We start from the raw sequence: 15648 nt of genomic DNA, 5'->3' as shown, positions 1-15648 counted from the left end.
GGATCAAACGATTGCCAAAGATTTAAGGAAGAACATGCTAGAGTGCAGTAAAACAAAATCTCTCTCAAGACCTTACAATATTGGAAATATCCTTAATGACTACCTACAGAGAAATGTGTAGAATATCTTACAGCTATAGGAATATTATGCATACATTCATGATTATTTTTTGTAAAATTTTAAAACCAAGGCAAATTTTCACAATATAAAATTGAGTGAAAGATAACCAGAATATAAAATTTATAAACATGCTGTGATTTAGGTTGTGTTCAAGAAAATATTGAAAAGAAATAAATCAATATTGCAATAGTGGTTGTTTCCGGAGTATAGGTAATCTTTTTCTATCTTTTATAGATGTCTGTATTTTCCAAAAATTCTACAATGACCCCTACTCTTTTTGGAGTCCAAAAAGAAACAAATGAAGTCAATAAAAGATTGTTCTTAAAATATACAATCCCTATCTGTACAGAATATTGAAATTTTATGTAATTATTTGTACTTGTTATTTCTCTGGTCTCAGTCCCTTAGCCTACTTCACTAAGGGTGTATTGTGCTCCTATCTGCTTCCTTGTAGGCCTGTACTAATGGTCCACTGTCATGACCAACCAGAGCTGCCAGAAACAGTTCATTTTTTGGGTTTCTCAGACAGACCCCAGCTAGAGTAGACCTTTTTTGTCTTTGTGCTGCTCTTCTACCTTCTGACTTTGGTGGGCAACATAGTCATAATCTTGGTGTCCCACCTGGACCCCTGCCTCCACACACCCATGTAGTTATTCCTTACCAAATTGTCCTTCCTAGACCTCTGCTTTACCACCAGTTCCATCCCCCAGCTGCTCTTCAACTTGGGTGGCCCAGAAAAGACCATCAGTTACACTGGTTGTGCCATCCAGTTATTCATGTTCCTGGGGCTGGGTGGCACAGAATGTGTCCTCCTGGCAGTCATGGCTTATGATCACTTCACGCAATCTGTAAGCCCCTTCACTATTCCATCATTGTGCATCCTCAGCTCTCTTGGAAGCTGGTGTCTGTGGCCTGGGGTGTCAGGCTCCTCAACTCCCTGGTGATGTCTCCAGTGGCCACGATGTGGGAAATAGTAAGGTGAAACATTTCCTATGTGAAATTGCCTGTGTGGACACCGTGGCTGTGGAAAGCACTGTTTTCATCTTATCAGTAATGATTGTCCTGCAGCCCCTGGCACTCATCCTGGTCTTTTATGGCTACATTGGCCTGGTGGTGCTGAGCATGAAGTCAGCTACAGGAAGAAGGAAAACTTTCAACACATGTGGGTCCCACTTCACTGTGATCTTGTTTTATGGGAATATTATCTATATGTATATGCAGCCAGAAAATAATTCTTCTCAGAACCAAAGAAATTTATCAGAAATTCCTTACCCTCTTCTACAACTTGGTCACCCCCATGTTGAACCCTGTCATCTACACACTGAGAAACAAGGATGTAAAGGGTACCCTGAGGAGGCTCATGTCCAGAAAGTGAGCTGACCATGACTTTTTCTAAGTCTCCTTCTTTTACTTAGTTACCAGAAATAAATAATGCTTGAAGTATAATTCTAGAGTTCGTTTAAACCTTCCAACCTCATTGAGTGTTATATGCAAATGATAAGTTACTGAACACTACATCTGAAACTAAGTATAGTAATACATTGGTTAATTGAATTTAAATAAAATTAAATAAAAAACAAACCCTCAACCTACCCAATAAAAATTTCCAGAGATGGAGTTTGGGAATATATATTATAAAGCTCCAATATGATGCTGATGATAAACTAGGTTGGACATAAATTTTAATTTGCATAATATCTTATGTCTACCCTTCAAATCATTTTTCCTCCTCCTTTCCAAGTGGTCACATCTAATTAAAATTCAACAAAACTATGAATCAATGCTTTAGTACTGTGGGCTGACAGTGGACTGGCTTAAGTTATACCCAAATAAAATTGTATAAGGATCTTTCCTCTCATTGGTACTTTGTGTAATTATCATTTTTATCACAGAATTAGGCCAATGTAGTGCCAAAATACAATACTTTTTGTATTCTAATAGCTTTAAATTTCACTGTCTGGAGAAGATAACACCATTACCCTAAACACAGCCCCTGATATTTAAATTATTTGAACTCAGCTTTGTTTCACTGACAGATATTTTGTTTGATTTAAATACAGATTCTCAAGGCTCAGTCACTGAAGCTCTCATTTTAGTAAGTCTAGAAATATTTGTGTTGAAAACTGTCTTGTTTTAACATGGATTTAAGTTTGAAAACAAATAATCCATTCCAGTTCCTTCCATTTGACAGATTAGGAAACTGAGGCATGGTGAAACATATTTATAATCAAACAGACACATGAATAATGGAGCCAAAATTTTTTATTGTTATGTGACATATTTTTATTATTATATTAGAAGTATAGTTGGCATACAATGTTGTATTAATTTCAGGTGTAAAACATTAGGATTCAACAATTCTATACATTACTCAATGCTTTCACCATAAGTATAGTCACCATACAACATTATTATAATATTGCTAATTATATTCCCTATGCTGTACTTCCCATTTTTGTGACTTATTTATTTTATGACTGGAAGTTTGTATCTCTTAATACCCTTCACCTATTTGGCCCATGCTCCCACCCTCTTCCCCTGTGGTAACCACTAGTTGTCTGTATTTATAAGTCTGTTTCTAGTTTGTTTGTTCATTTGTTTTGTCTTTTAGATTCCACATTAATGTGAAATCATATGGTATTTGTCTCTCTATGTCTGATTTATTTTACTTAGCATGATACCCTCGAAGGTCCATCCATGTTGCTGTAAATGGCAAGTTCTCATTCTTTTTTAAGTCACAAGAATGAAAGGTACAGCATAGGGAATGTAGTCAATGATATTGTAATAACGTTGTATGGTGACAGATGGTAGCTACACTTGTGGTGAGCATAGCATAATGTGCAGATAAATTGAATCACTGTTGTACATCTGAAACTAATATAACATCATGTGTCAACTATACTTACATTTAAAAATATTTTTTAAAAAGTTCTCATTCTTTTTTATGGCTGAGAAATATAGTAGAGCTAAGATTTTAACATAAGAGTCTGAATTATCAGAATGAGTATAAATGTCCACACTTTTTAAATCCAAATTTTATTGAAAGGCTTATTAAAAGTCACGATGATAAAAACAAATATGGAAACCATGTATGTGCTACCACACGTTTAGATCTTTATACACACACAAGGCTTAGGAAGGTTTTACAAAGTTATAAGTTACTAATTTTTCCTTAGAAATAAATTCAAGGGGCACCTGGGTGGCACTGTTGGTTGAGCATTCAACTCTCGGTTTCAGCTCAGGTCATGATCTCAGGGCTCTGAGATCGAGCCCCTGGGCCAGGATCCATGCTCAGCCTGGTGTCTGGTTGAGATTCTCCCTCTCTCTCTGCTTCCACTCCTTCACCTCACTAGCACTCTCTCTCTCTCTCTCTAAAATAAATAAATAAATAAATAAATAAATAAATAAATAAATAAATATCTTTTTTAAAAAAGAAAGAAATTCAAAAGTGTCTTCTCACTCTGATTCAGCTTAAGAATAAGGGTCTTATCCTAGGGAGCCCTTTAAATAGGTACTTTGTGAATTAAAAATTTCAAGTAGTCAGTGCTAGACATAGCTTTGGAGCAAGCATAAAATAAAAGTTAACCAAATAATTGTATTGTTTTGTTTTCTTTTTACTGGAGATGTTCATTTATATCAATTTTCTTAAAAAGTATATTAAGTAGGATTATGGGCTAGATACCACATTAAGTAGCATCCTTTTGTATCCATGCAGAAAAATAGTAAAGGTCATTTTAAAAAAATGCCAAAGGAGACTTTTCCTGGAGTAAAACCAGATAAAGACAACTTTACCTTTCAATTAAGAAGGGGTTTCTGTCACTGGAGACCTGTCCACAGTCACTCCCACCAGACAGTTCACATTGCTTCATTTTTCCCTCTTAGGCCAACAACACACAAATCCGAATTCCATGCTAAAGGTTGATTCCAGGGCAGCCCGGGTGGCTCAGCAGTTTAGGGCCGCCTTCAGCCCAGGGCTTGATCCTGGATACCCAGGATCGAGTCCCACGTCGGGCTCCCTGCATGGAGCCTGCTTCTCCCTCTGCCTGTGTCTCTGCCTCTCTCTCTCTCATTCTCTCTGTCTTTCATGAATAAATAAATAAAATATTTTTTAAAAATAAAAATAAAAGTTGATTCCAAACACCAGCCATTATATTTCCAATTATTTTCTGGCCTAAATCATACCTGTGTGAACAAATTTAACTTTTATAAATCAAACTCATCCTTCATAAAGCAAAATATTTCTTTGTCTCAATTCATCTCTTTCCTCCAACAGACAGAATGTTTACAAAGATTAAAAACATAAGCCACATCCTTGGCTTCTATCTCTGCCTTCATTTGAAATCCTCAGTGATCAAAATCACTCTGGTCTTAGCATGTAAAAGACATTATATAAATATTTGCTGATTGAATGAATAAAAAAGTTTATTACCCTGTATTTTTCTTATGAAAATGATCATGGGGCAGCCCAGGTGGCTCAGGGGTTTAGCGCTGCCTTCAGCCCAGGGCCTGATCCTGGAGACCTGGGATCGAGTCCCACGTCGGGCTCCCTGCATGGAGCCTGCTTCTCTCTGCCTCTCTCTGTGTGTCTCTCATGATTAATTAAATAAAATCTTAAAAAAAAAAAAAGAAAATGATCATGTAATGTGTAAGTAATATGACATGTATCTCCTTCTAGAAATCCCTCTATACCTACTTGGCCCACAAAGGTAGGGGAATTATGACAAGAGACCATCACACAGAGCTGGGGCCTCAAAGCCTACCACCTTGGGGAAAGGGTGCATAAGAAATGCATCCATATTGCAGAAGACAGAAAAGAAACTTGCTCCTCTTGACTTTGAAGAATAACAGAGTGGCTGGTGGGTGAGGAAAAGGCTTTATCCTGAAAATTTATAACTTCAAGAGTGCCAATGTGTATATCTGCAACCAAAATCCATGCTGTGGTCTGGGAAAACTTGAGAATTGCTCTTTCTCTCAGAGTGATTTTATAATTTTCTCTGTCTCTGATAGCTTTTTAAAAATAATTGTCTTGGTTTTTTTATTGAGATATAATTGGCATAACATTGTATTAGTTTTAGGAGTACAAAAATGATTTGATGTTTGTATATATTGTGAAATGATCATCACATTAAATCTAGTTAACATATATATATAGTTAATAAATTATTTTTGTGATGAGAAATTTTAACATTTATTCTCTTATCAACTTCGAAATATCCAATAAAGTATTATAAACTATTGTCATCCTGCTGTACATTAGACGCTTGTGACATTTATTTTATAACTGGAAGTTTGTATCTTTTGACCCCTTTCACCCACCCCCTACCCTCCCCACCTGGCAACCACCAATCTGTTAAATCTGTTTTCCATATCTATGAGCTCATTTTTGTTTGTTTTTAAGTTCTTCATATAAGTGAGATCATACAGTATTTGCCTGTCTTTCCCTGTCTTTTTCCACTTAGCAAAATACCTTTAAAGTTTATCCATGGTGTTGTAGATGGCAAAATTTCCTTTCTTATGGCTAAATAATATCCCATTATATATGCATACCACAGCTTCTTTATCTATTCATGCATCAATGGACATACCTGTTAGAATGGCTATTCTCAAAAAGACAAGAGACAGTAACTAGTGACCAGGATGTGGAGAAAGGAAACCCTTGTGCCCTGTTGGTGGGAACATAAATTGGTACAGACACTATGGGAAATAGTATGGAAGTTCCTCAAAAAATTAAAAATATAACTACTTTATGATCTAGAAATCCCACTTCTGGGTATTTATCCAAAGGAATTGACTCATTATTTCAAAGAGATATCTGTACTCCCATGTTCATGGTAGTATTATTCACAGTCCCAAGGTATGGAAACAATCTAAGTGTTCACCAATGGACGAATGCATAAAAAAATTGTGGTATAGGGCGCCTGGGTGGCTTGTGAGTTAAGCATCTGACTCTTGGTTTCAGCTCATGTCATGATCTCAAGACTGTGAGATTGAGCTCTGTGTTGGGCTCCCTACTTGGTGAGGAGTCTGTTTGATATTCCTTTATCCCTCTTCTTCTGCCCCTCTCCCCTCTAAAATAAATAAATAAACCATTTTAAAAACAGAAATTGTGGTATATACATACAATGGAATATTATTCAGCCTTTAAAAAGGAGGGAATCCTTTTTATGACATTTATGACAACATGGGTATACCTGGAGGATGTTATGCTAAGAGAAATAAGCCAGACCAAGAAAGGCAAATACTGCATGGTATCCCTCACAGGTGGCCAGGGGGGAGTACAATTCATAAAAACAGAGTAAAAAAGGGTTTGCCAGGGATTGGAGAATTGCTAGTGGGGAGTGAGGTGGAAATGAAGAGAATTTGGTAAAAGGGTACAAACTTTCTGTTATTATGTAAGTTCTGAGTATCTAACATATAGCACAGTGACTATCATTAATAACACTATTGTATAATTGAAATTTGTTAAGAGAACAGAACTTAAATGTTCACACACACACAAAGATAAATATGCGAGATGACAGATGTGTTAACTCCTTGGGGAAATCCTTTCATAAGGTATATGTATAACATCATGTTGAACACTTTAAAAATCTTAGTTTTTTAAAAAAAATCTTAGTTTTATTTGTCAACTGTACCTCAATAAAGTTGAGGGGGCAGAAAGGATTGCATTGGGACACCTGAAAATGAAGTTTTTATTAACAAAGAGTGAATGTAGTCCCCATGTTTAAGAACTATTATAACAAAAATTTATATACTGGGTATGTGAAATTTTTTGCATAATAAAAACCACTAATTCAAAAATAAAATTTAAAAAAGGACTATAATCTTTGAGCGAAATCTTGAATTAGTAATGGAATATGGTGTATGGGAAAATAGAATAAGATAATACCTTTCAAATGAAGCAAAATAGTAGAATAATAAATGCGTAATGGAATGTTTGCTCCAGTGTTGTTCTCACACATACAGGGTCCATGGAATAAACACAGCTTTATATATTGAAGGTGTGCTTTTTATTTAATCTTGTAGACAGTGGTTACCAAGACTATTTTTAGAAAGCAATGATGTGGTTTTGTCAGTTTTAGAAAAAATAATTCAGATAATGCTATAGAAGCTTAGGGTTGGTGTGGTTGGAGGAACTCTTAGGAGATTAATTTAATGGGTTAGACAAGGGTAAAAAGAGCTTAAGTAAACCTTGATAACAAATAGAAAATGTGCACTGCACAGTGAATCTATTCTAAAACTATGTCAGAGAGAATCAGCAAGGCATAGGTTCAGTGGTTGAACAAAAACAGAGGGAAGAATCAGGAATAATTCAGGGGAGTCTTACTGAGGTTGTTGAGGGTTTGGTATTGAGATTCTGAAAGTCTGACATGCAAAACAGCAGCTGCTTTTAGAATATGATACATCAGGTTGTAAAACCATGGAAATTTTAGAGTTCACAAATAATCCTCATACGTAGCCAAGATTCCATTTGCTTTTAGTATGGAACTCAAGAAGGGTCTAAATTATGGATGTGGTTTAGAGATTTACCTGATAGATAGATGGCAATTCATACCAAGAAATGACAAAGTATCTCACTGGAGAGAGAAGAGCCAAGGATGGAATCTTGGGAAATTGGAACATTGAAGTTTGTGCCCAAAGAGAAAGAAGAAAGAACTGAGAATCAATAACCCAGGAAATAATAGAAAACAGAGAAAAGCTGATCGATAGCATAATTTCGTGAAGGAGGGAAACATCATCAATGCCATATTACACCAACTAAGATAATGATGAGCCCATCTACTTTGTGTAATGGAAGACTATCAAATGTTTTACAGAAAGCAGCCTCACCAGAGTGGTAGGGGAAGATGTCAAAAGAGCATTTGGAAGTGTTGATGGGAGAAGAAAGAACATGAATAGTCAAAAAGATGAAATTAACAAAGGGGATATCTAGAAAACACTGGGGCAGAAGGAGAGTCTCATTCTAACTTTATTTTTCTGATAAGAGAAAGGAGCGTATATTTAGACTATGAACAAACAGATAATGGGCTATAAAAAGCTGAAGAAAGAACAGATTAAAGATAACTGAGTAATAAGTTCTCAAAAAAGTTGGAAGTTTCAATAGAGTTGATTTCCAGTGTATCGTGTTGTTCCCACACCTACAGGGTCCATAAAATAAACACAGCTTTATATATTAAAGGTGTGCTTTAACAAAGAAAGGATATGACTAACAGGAGAGGGGAAAGGCATAGAAATGTCCTTTTTCAAGTAGGAAAAGATGACAGTTCTGAAAATAAGGATGGAAAATCTAGAGACCGGCCCAGGGGATGTAACTTACAGCATGGGAACTATACTTAATAACACTATATTGTATGTTTGAAGATTGCTGAGACAATAGATCCTAAAAGTTCTCCTCACAAGAAAATAATGGGAAGAATGTGCAGCATAAATCGTAACTAGACTTACAGTGTTGATCACTTCACAATATATACAAGAATTGAATCCTTACATTGTATGATTAAAACTAACACAATGTTATATGATGACAATTGTATCTCAATATTAAAAAGGAATTTGAGACTAGCAAAAAATATTCTAATACTATTAAATAGGATTGGTAAATGGAAGTTAAGATAGTTTCACTCCAGTCAATTTGGCAGGAAGACATAGACTACCTGTTGATGTCACCTCTCCAGAGCCTTCTTCTTTGGCTGCCTCTGGGGAACCAAACTCTGACTATTTCAACTGAGGCTAATGAGTTGTACGGAGCAGGACACTCCTGGGGCTACTAAAAATAAACACATCCTCAGTCCCTAAAGCACATACTTTGACTTTGATGACTTATAAAAAATATCCTTCAGACATCATAGTAGCCCTTCTATTCAAGGGCAGATTCCATAGAATTCACAGATTCCAATTTCTGTTTTGCTGTGACTCATTTGTCCACTCTAATTTGTTTTTCCTCTTCTATGCTGAAACACTGAAATGAATGGACAGTCTTCCTGGGTAAACCCTGAGGATGAGACAATTTATGCTAACATTAGTTGTAAAGAGATTTGGTACTACCATTAACAGAATTTGAGGGAGAAGTAATATTTACTTCCCTTGACTTTTAGATTCACCATTTTCAAAGATTATCCTCTCCAAGGATGGCATACTTTAAATACATGAATCTGTATTTATTCTAAGAATTCTGTTCTCTTTCATCCCCTAACACATTTCTACAACTCCATGACCATAAACATCTTGGCAATCACTGTATGCATTAGCAATCCTGGGGGACCAGCAGTCATGCACTTTCATCTGCAGACATTCACTTTGCCATCAATATGCTAATCTCCTCATTTCATTCAACTGTACTGATCCTTCAAAGATCATCTTTCTTCTTCCAAGAGGCAGTTGGACATCCGTAATCTTTGTTATTCTTCCTAGGAAGAAGATGTTATATTCTTATCCTCACATCCATTCAAATGCTCCTACAATGAGATGAAGTTGTTCCTTTTGCTCCTAAGAACTTAGACCCAAAAAGGTGGTGATGTTACCTGCAGAAGTAGTGTCTATGGGTGAGTTTGCTGTTTCCTTAGAGTCACTTGCAGACAGAAGAGAAATCTGAACTCTAGATTAGCTGAATACCACTTCACTAGTGAAATGATAGAATGTAGTTTCTCTTCCAGCTCAAACCAAACGCTAGGTGGTAGGACTTATAAGCATGCAATCTGTGTTTTTGTTTCAAATCTGTAAAGTGTAACAAATGGGTGTATAGGAGAAAAGTCTTCATTGATTATTCACATCACGCAAGGCAGATCTGTTTTTCCTATTACTGTAGGCTTCTGCAATGTGAATAAGAGAATAAGAGAACTTGGAATAGGATAGAACTAATACCTGCATCTTGGTCTTACCATTGCATGCAGGCATTTATTTATAATAAAGATTGGTTGTCATTTGAAGGGCATAATTGCATTATACTATTGCTATAGGGTTGAATTGTGTCCACCCACAACCTCCCTGCCCCCCTAAAAAAGTATGTTGAGATACTAATCCCAGTTTAGGTTAACTGGATTTTATGTGAAAACAGAATTTTTACAGATGGATTCAAATTAGGATGATGGTACACTCAATAGGGTGTGCTCTAATCCAATACAACTGGTATTTCTTATAAGAACAAGAGATGACAGGCAGGAGAGACTGTCATATGCCTATGGAGGCAGTAGATGAAGTGCTATAGCTGCTAGCCAATGAACCCCCAAAACTGCCAGTAAACAAACCTCCAGAAGCTACAAAGGCCCAAGGATGTATTCTCCATATGGCCTAAGAGGCCCTGTTAATGTCTTCATTTAGGATTTCTATTCTCCTGAGCTATGAGACAGTAAGGCTTGTTCTCTCAAACCACCTACTTTGTGGGACTCTGTTATGGAAGTCTAGGAAAATAATACTACATATTGAAATTTATACTAAAATTTCCATGGCCATTTAATTCTCCTTTTCTAGTTACAATGAATTTTAGATGTTCCTTATCAGAATATATGCTTTCTTGGTTCCAATCACTTTCTGTGCATCACTGACAAGAACAAAATCTTTTAAAATCGTATTCTCGACTGAGTTATGAGATATGTCAGTGATTCCTGAGAAAAAACAACTGACTTGAAAGCCCTGTAAGAGACTTCCACTGGAGACCATGATGGACTGGAGATACCCTTCTCTGACTCTTAAAGCACAAAGAGAGAGGGAAGTACCAGAGCTAAGCCTCAATAACATCTGGTAAGACAAATTCCACTGACTAATGACTGTTGTTTGATTCTGGATATTTCGGATCAAGGCCTGATAATGTGGAAGATACAGAAATTTAAAACCCATGTTTTCGCTTAAGAGCATGCAAGGAGTGACAGGTGCTTTTTTGAAACAGACAACGGATCTATTGAACCATAAATCTACTAGGTTTCAGTAAGGAGCTAAAAACATTATATCTTACATTTCTTACTAAAAGCTAGTAATATCACCTCATTTATTTGGAAGGAGGAAAGGCCAGGCAGGAAGAGTTGAGGAGCAGCCTTCAATATGTCAAAGCTTATTAATAGGGGTAGATTTGTACTTAAAATCCAAGTATTCTGATTCCCATTAATTGCATTTTGAAACATATTATTCCAAATTAATTCTACACTTTGGCAACACCGTAACAACAGCCAACAAAATAATCACCGAAAGGATTTAGGAATAAAAGGAGAAGGGGACTGACAATCCAACAGAAAAGGCAGAATAGAGAGGTGGTCGAATATCCTCTTGCTGGGTCATGGATTTTGCTGATAGAAAAGTGACATTTACAGAAGATAGACCAAGTCCTGCAAAGTTCCAGACAACACAGGTTTAAAAAAAACACACGCACAGTTTGAATAGTCAAAGCTATTTATTATCTATTGTTCAAGATTTCCTTTGCTTTGGTATTCTCTCTGAATTTCTGATACCCCTTAGGCTCACTTTCAATAACGTGTTACAGGTCTTAATCTTCCATATTTTCATTTATTCCACAAAGATTTTTTTGTGATTCTACTACATGCCAGACTCTTTTCCAGGCTATGGTGATACTATGAGATATTACTCTTAAGTTGTATTCACTATCACACTTATATCATAGGTTGTGGGGATGAGAAGGAGGTTATTTCTAAGAACAAGCCTGATGTTTTATAGAAAACAAAATGATTTCTGTGAGGCTGGTATTTATAGAAGTAGAGATTGGGATTTTGAAAAAATATTTTGCGCCATTACATCTAATACAGAAATTTTATTTTTTGTTTTGTATTTAGATTTATTTATTTATTTATTTATTTATTTATTTATTTATTTATTTTACAGAGAGAGTGAGAGAGCAGGGGAAGGCCCAGGGAGAGGGAGAGAGATAATGCTGAAGAAGACTCCATGCTGATTGTGGAGCCATGACAATCCCAGAACCTGAGATCATGAACTGAGCCACTTAACCTACTAAGCCATCCAGGCACCCTACATTGAAAAAATTTTAAATGGAATTGTAATGTGAGAGAGAAGGAAAGACTAAACATTGGATTGGTGATTTCCTCAGATTTTACTGAAATTAGTGTCAGTAATGATTACTCTGCATTAGTCCTCCTGTAACACAAAGTTTGGACAGAATGAATTCTTCAATCATTTCCAATAGGCACTTCCCAGTGAATAATTATAATTTCAGTCTCCATTCCCAAATGTTTCATTAGATTATACATAAAAATACATTGTTCTCTTTGAATAAAATTAGTAATGGAAAAGTTTGCTATCTATGCATTTACAGAAAAAATGTATTTTTCTCTACACAAAGCAGAAGTAGGGGAGCCAGTCTGATGTATTTCAATTCTTGATGGAAAATAGAGAAAGGAATAGAGGCAGTACAAACAGGCAACTGATTCAGAACAAATTGATTTAATTTTTGGAGAAACTACAGTGAGCCTCAGAATTCATACAATGATGAAAAGACAATATCCCTAGTGGTTAAGAGCTCATGGAGTGGAGAGCGCTGTCTGAACCCTGGTGAGTCTCCCTTGGAAAATGATTGAATCTCCTTCATCCTCCATTCCCTCATCTATTCAACGGAGATCATGTACATGCCAACCTCACCGACTCGCTGAGAGAAGAGCCTGAAACATGGAAGATGATTCTGTCCAGTGGCTATTTATCACCCCCTTCCTCACCCACAAGGAAAGCACTGTGCAAACTTAGGCTCCCAACCAGACTCCAGCCACCTGCTGTAGGAAAACAGAGGTGGCTGGAACACACAAGATAAAACAATGGAGTCCTCCTTCTTGCACAGGCAGAGTGCAAGAGAAAGAGCTAATGACAGCACCTTCTCAGGATTCCTTCTCCTAGGATTCTCCAACAGGCCTCAGTTGGAGACGCCTCTCTTTGTGCTCATCCTGATCGTTTACTTCTTGAGCTTTCTTGGCAATGGCACCATCATCCTTCTGTCTTGGATGGACCCTCGCCTGCACACCCCCATGTATTTCTTCCTGTCCAACCTCTCTTTCATGGATCTTTGTTTGACCACCTGCACAGTGCCTCAGACGCTGGCCAACCTCCAGGGGCGGGTCAAGACCATCACGTATGGTGGCTGTGTGACCCAGCTCTTCATCGCCCTGGGACTTGGGGGCGTGGAGTGTGTGCTCCTGGCCGTCATGGCCTATGACCGCTATGCCGCTGTGTGCCGCCCACTGCACTACCTGGCCATCGTGCACCCGCAGCTTTGCCTGCGGCTGGTGCTAACTGCTTGGTTCACAGGGTTCGGCAACTCTGTGCTACAAACGGCTCTGACCATGATTCTTCCCCTGTGTGGGAGAAACCAGCTGGACCATTTCTTCTGTGAAGTTCCGGTGATGCTGAAGCTGTCCTGTGCCGACACCTCCATCAATCAGGCTGAACTCTTCACGGTCAGCGTCTTCTTCCTCGTTGTGCCCCTGTCTCTCATCTTACTGTCCTATGGCCACATCACCCGGGCAGTCCTGAAGATAAAGTCAGCCCAGGGGAGGCAGAAGGCCTTCGGAACCTGTGGTTCCCACCTCATGGTGGTGGTCATCTTCTTTGGCACACTCATCTCAATGTACCTCCAGCCTCCCTCCAGTTATTCACAGGATGTGAACAAGAGCATTGCACTCTTCTACACACTGGTCACTCCCCTGCTTAATCCCCTCATTTACACTCTGAGAAACAAAGAGGTCAAAGGGGCACTGAGGAGACTGCTGAGGGTGACCATGGACTCCAGAAGGAGCTAATGCAGGCTCGCAGGCTTGACAGTTGGTGCTCGAGGGGACTTCTGGGTGACTCCAAGTGGGTTCTCACATAATTCAGCAGATCTTCATACAGCATCTGTTCTGGATGAGGTGGTAATCTAGGACCTGAGATGTATCAGCAACCACAGCAAACACCACTGTCCCCATGGAGCTAAATCTTCCAGTGGAAAGAATATGGGTTTTAAGATTATGTAGAAAAAGAAAGGAAGAAAGAAGAAAGGAAAGAAAGGAAAGAGAAAGAAAGAAAGAGAAAGAGAGAGAGAGAGAGAGAAGAAAGAAAGAAAGAAAAGAAAGAAAAGAAAAGAAAAGAAAGAAAAAGAAAGAAAGAAAGAAAGAAAGAAAGAAAGAAAGAAAGAGGAAAAAAAGAAGACAGAAAACCACGAGAATATCATGTCTTGGAAAACTTTACAAAAATGAGAATACACAAATTATAAGTACAAACAACAACATGAATGATTCTCAAAAACACAATGTTGAAAGAAATAAGATATAAAATGGTCTCCCTCTCTGATTTCAGCTTCCTTTATTTTTCCCTCTGTTCCCCTAGGATCCTCTGTTTCTTGAATTTCACATATGAGTGAAGTCATATGAAAATTGTCTTTTCTGATTGACTTATTTAACTTAGTATAATTCCCTTGGAGTTCCTTCCAAGTTGTTGCAAATAGCAAGATTTCATTTTTATGGTAATATTCCATTTTGTGTGTGTGCGTGCACGTGCATCACATCTTCTTTATTCATTCATCTTTTGGTAAACACTTGGGCTCTTTCTATAGTTTGGCCATTGTGGACATTGCTGCTATAAACATTGGGGTGCAGGTGCCCCTTTGGATCACTACATTTGTATCTTTGGGGTAAATAGTAATGCAATTGCTGGGTTGTATGGTAGCTCTATTTTCAACTTTTTGGGGAATGCCCATACTGTCTTCCAGAGTGGCTGCACCACCTTACATTCCCACCAACAGTGTAAGAGGGTTCCCCTTTCTCTACATCCTTGCAAACATCTTTCATTTCCTGACTTTTTCATTTTAGCCATTCTGACCAGTTTGAGGTGGTATCTTATTGTGGTTTTGATTGTATTTCCCTGATGCCAAGAGATGCTGAGCATTTTTTCTCATCTGTTGGCCATCTGTATGTCTTCTTTGGAGAAGTGTCTGTTCATGTCTTCTGCCCATTTATTGACTGGATTATTTGTTCTCTGGGTGTGAGTTTGACCAGTTCTTTATAGATCTTGGATACTAGCCCTTTATCTGATCTGTCATTTGCAAATATCTTCTCTCATTCAGTCAGGTGTCTTTTGGTTTTGTCAATTGTTTCTTTGGCTATGCAAAAGCTTTGCATCATGATGAAGTTCCCATAGTTCATTTTAACCTTTGTTTCCCGTGCCTTTGGAGACTTGTCTAGCAAGAAGTTGCTGTGGCCAAGGTCACTAAGGTGGCTGCCTGTGTTCTTCTCTAAAATTTTTATGGATTCTTGCCTCCCATTTAGGTCTCAAATCCATTTGAGTTTATTTTTGTGTGTGGTGTGGGAAATGGTCTAGTTTCATTCTTCTGCATGTGATTGTCCAATTTTCTCAACATCATTTATTGTCTTTTTTCTCATTGGATTGTCTTTCCTGCTTTGTCTTTTTTTTCCATTGGATATTCGTCCCTGCTTTGCCAAAGATAGTTGACTATAGAGTTGAGGGTCTATTTCTAGGTTTTTTTGTTCCATTGATCTATGTGTCTTTTTTTGTGCCAGAACCATACTGTCTTTATGATCACAGCTT

The 15648-nt window shown here is 37.6% G+C and overlaps 1 protein-coding gene and 1 pseudogene across 1 annotated transcript; both read left to right on the top strand.

Moving 5' to 3' along the window:
* Window positions 1-597: 597 nt before the first annotated feature.
* On the top strand, window positions 598-1495 carry LOC121500080 (annotated as a pseudogene).
* An 11392-nt stretch (window positions 1496-12887) lies between these two features.
* On the top strand, window positions 12888-13865 carry LOC121499862 (putative olfactory receptor 2B8). Its single transcript, XM_041771078.1, has one exon. The coding sequence runs from the start codon at window positions 12888-12890 to the stop codon at window positions 13863-13865; it is 978 nt and encodes a 325-aa protein (XP_041627012.1).
* Window positions 13866-15648: the final 1783 nt, after the last annotated feature.

The sequence above is a fragment of the Vulpes lagopus genome, chromosome 10 (genome assembly GCF_018345385.1).
Source record: "Vulpes lagopus strain Blue_001 chromosome 10, ASM1834538v1, whole genome shotgun sequence".
Taxonomy (NCBI): Eukaryota; Metazoa; Chordata; class Mammalia; order Carnivora; family Canidae; genus Vulpes; species Vulpes lagopus.
Note: the sequence above shows the minus strand (reverse complement) of the source record. Positions and strands in the feature narration are given on the sequence as shown.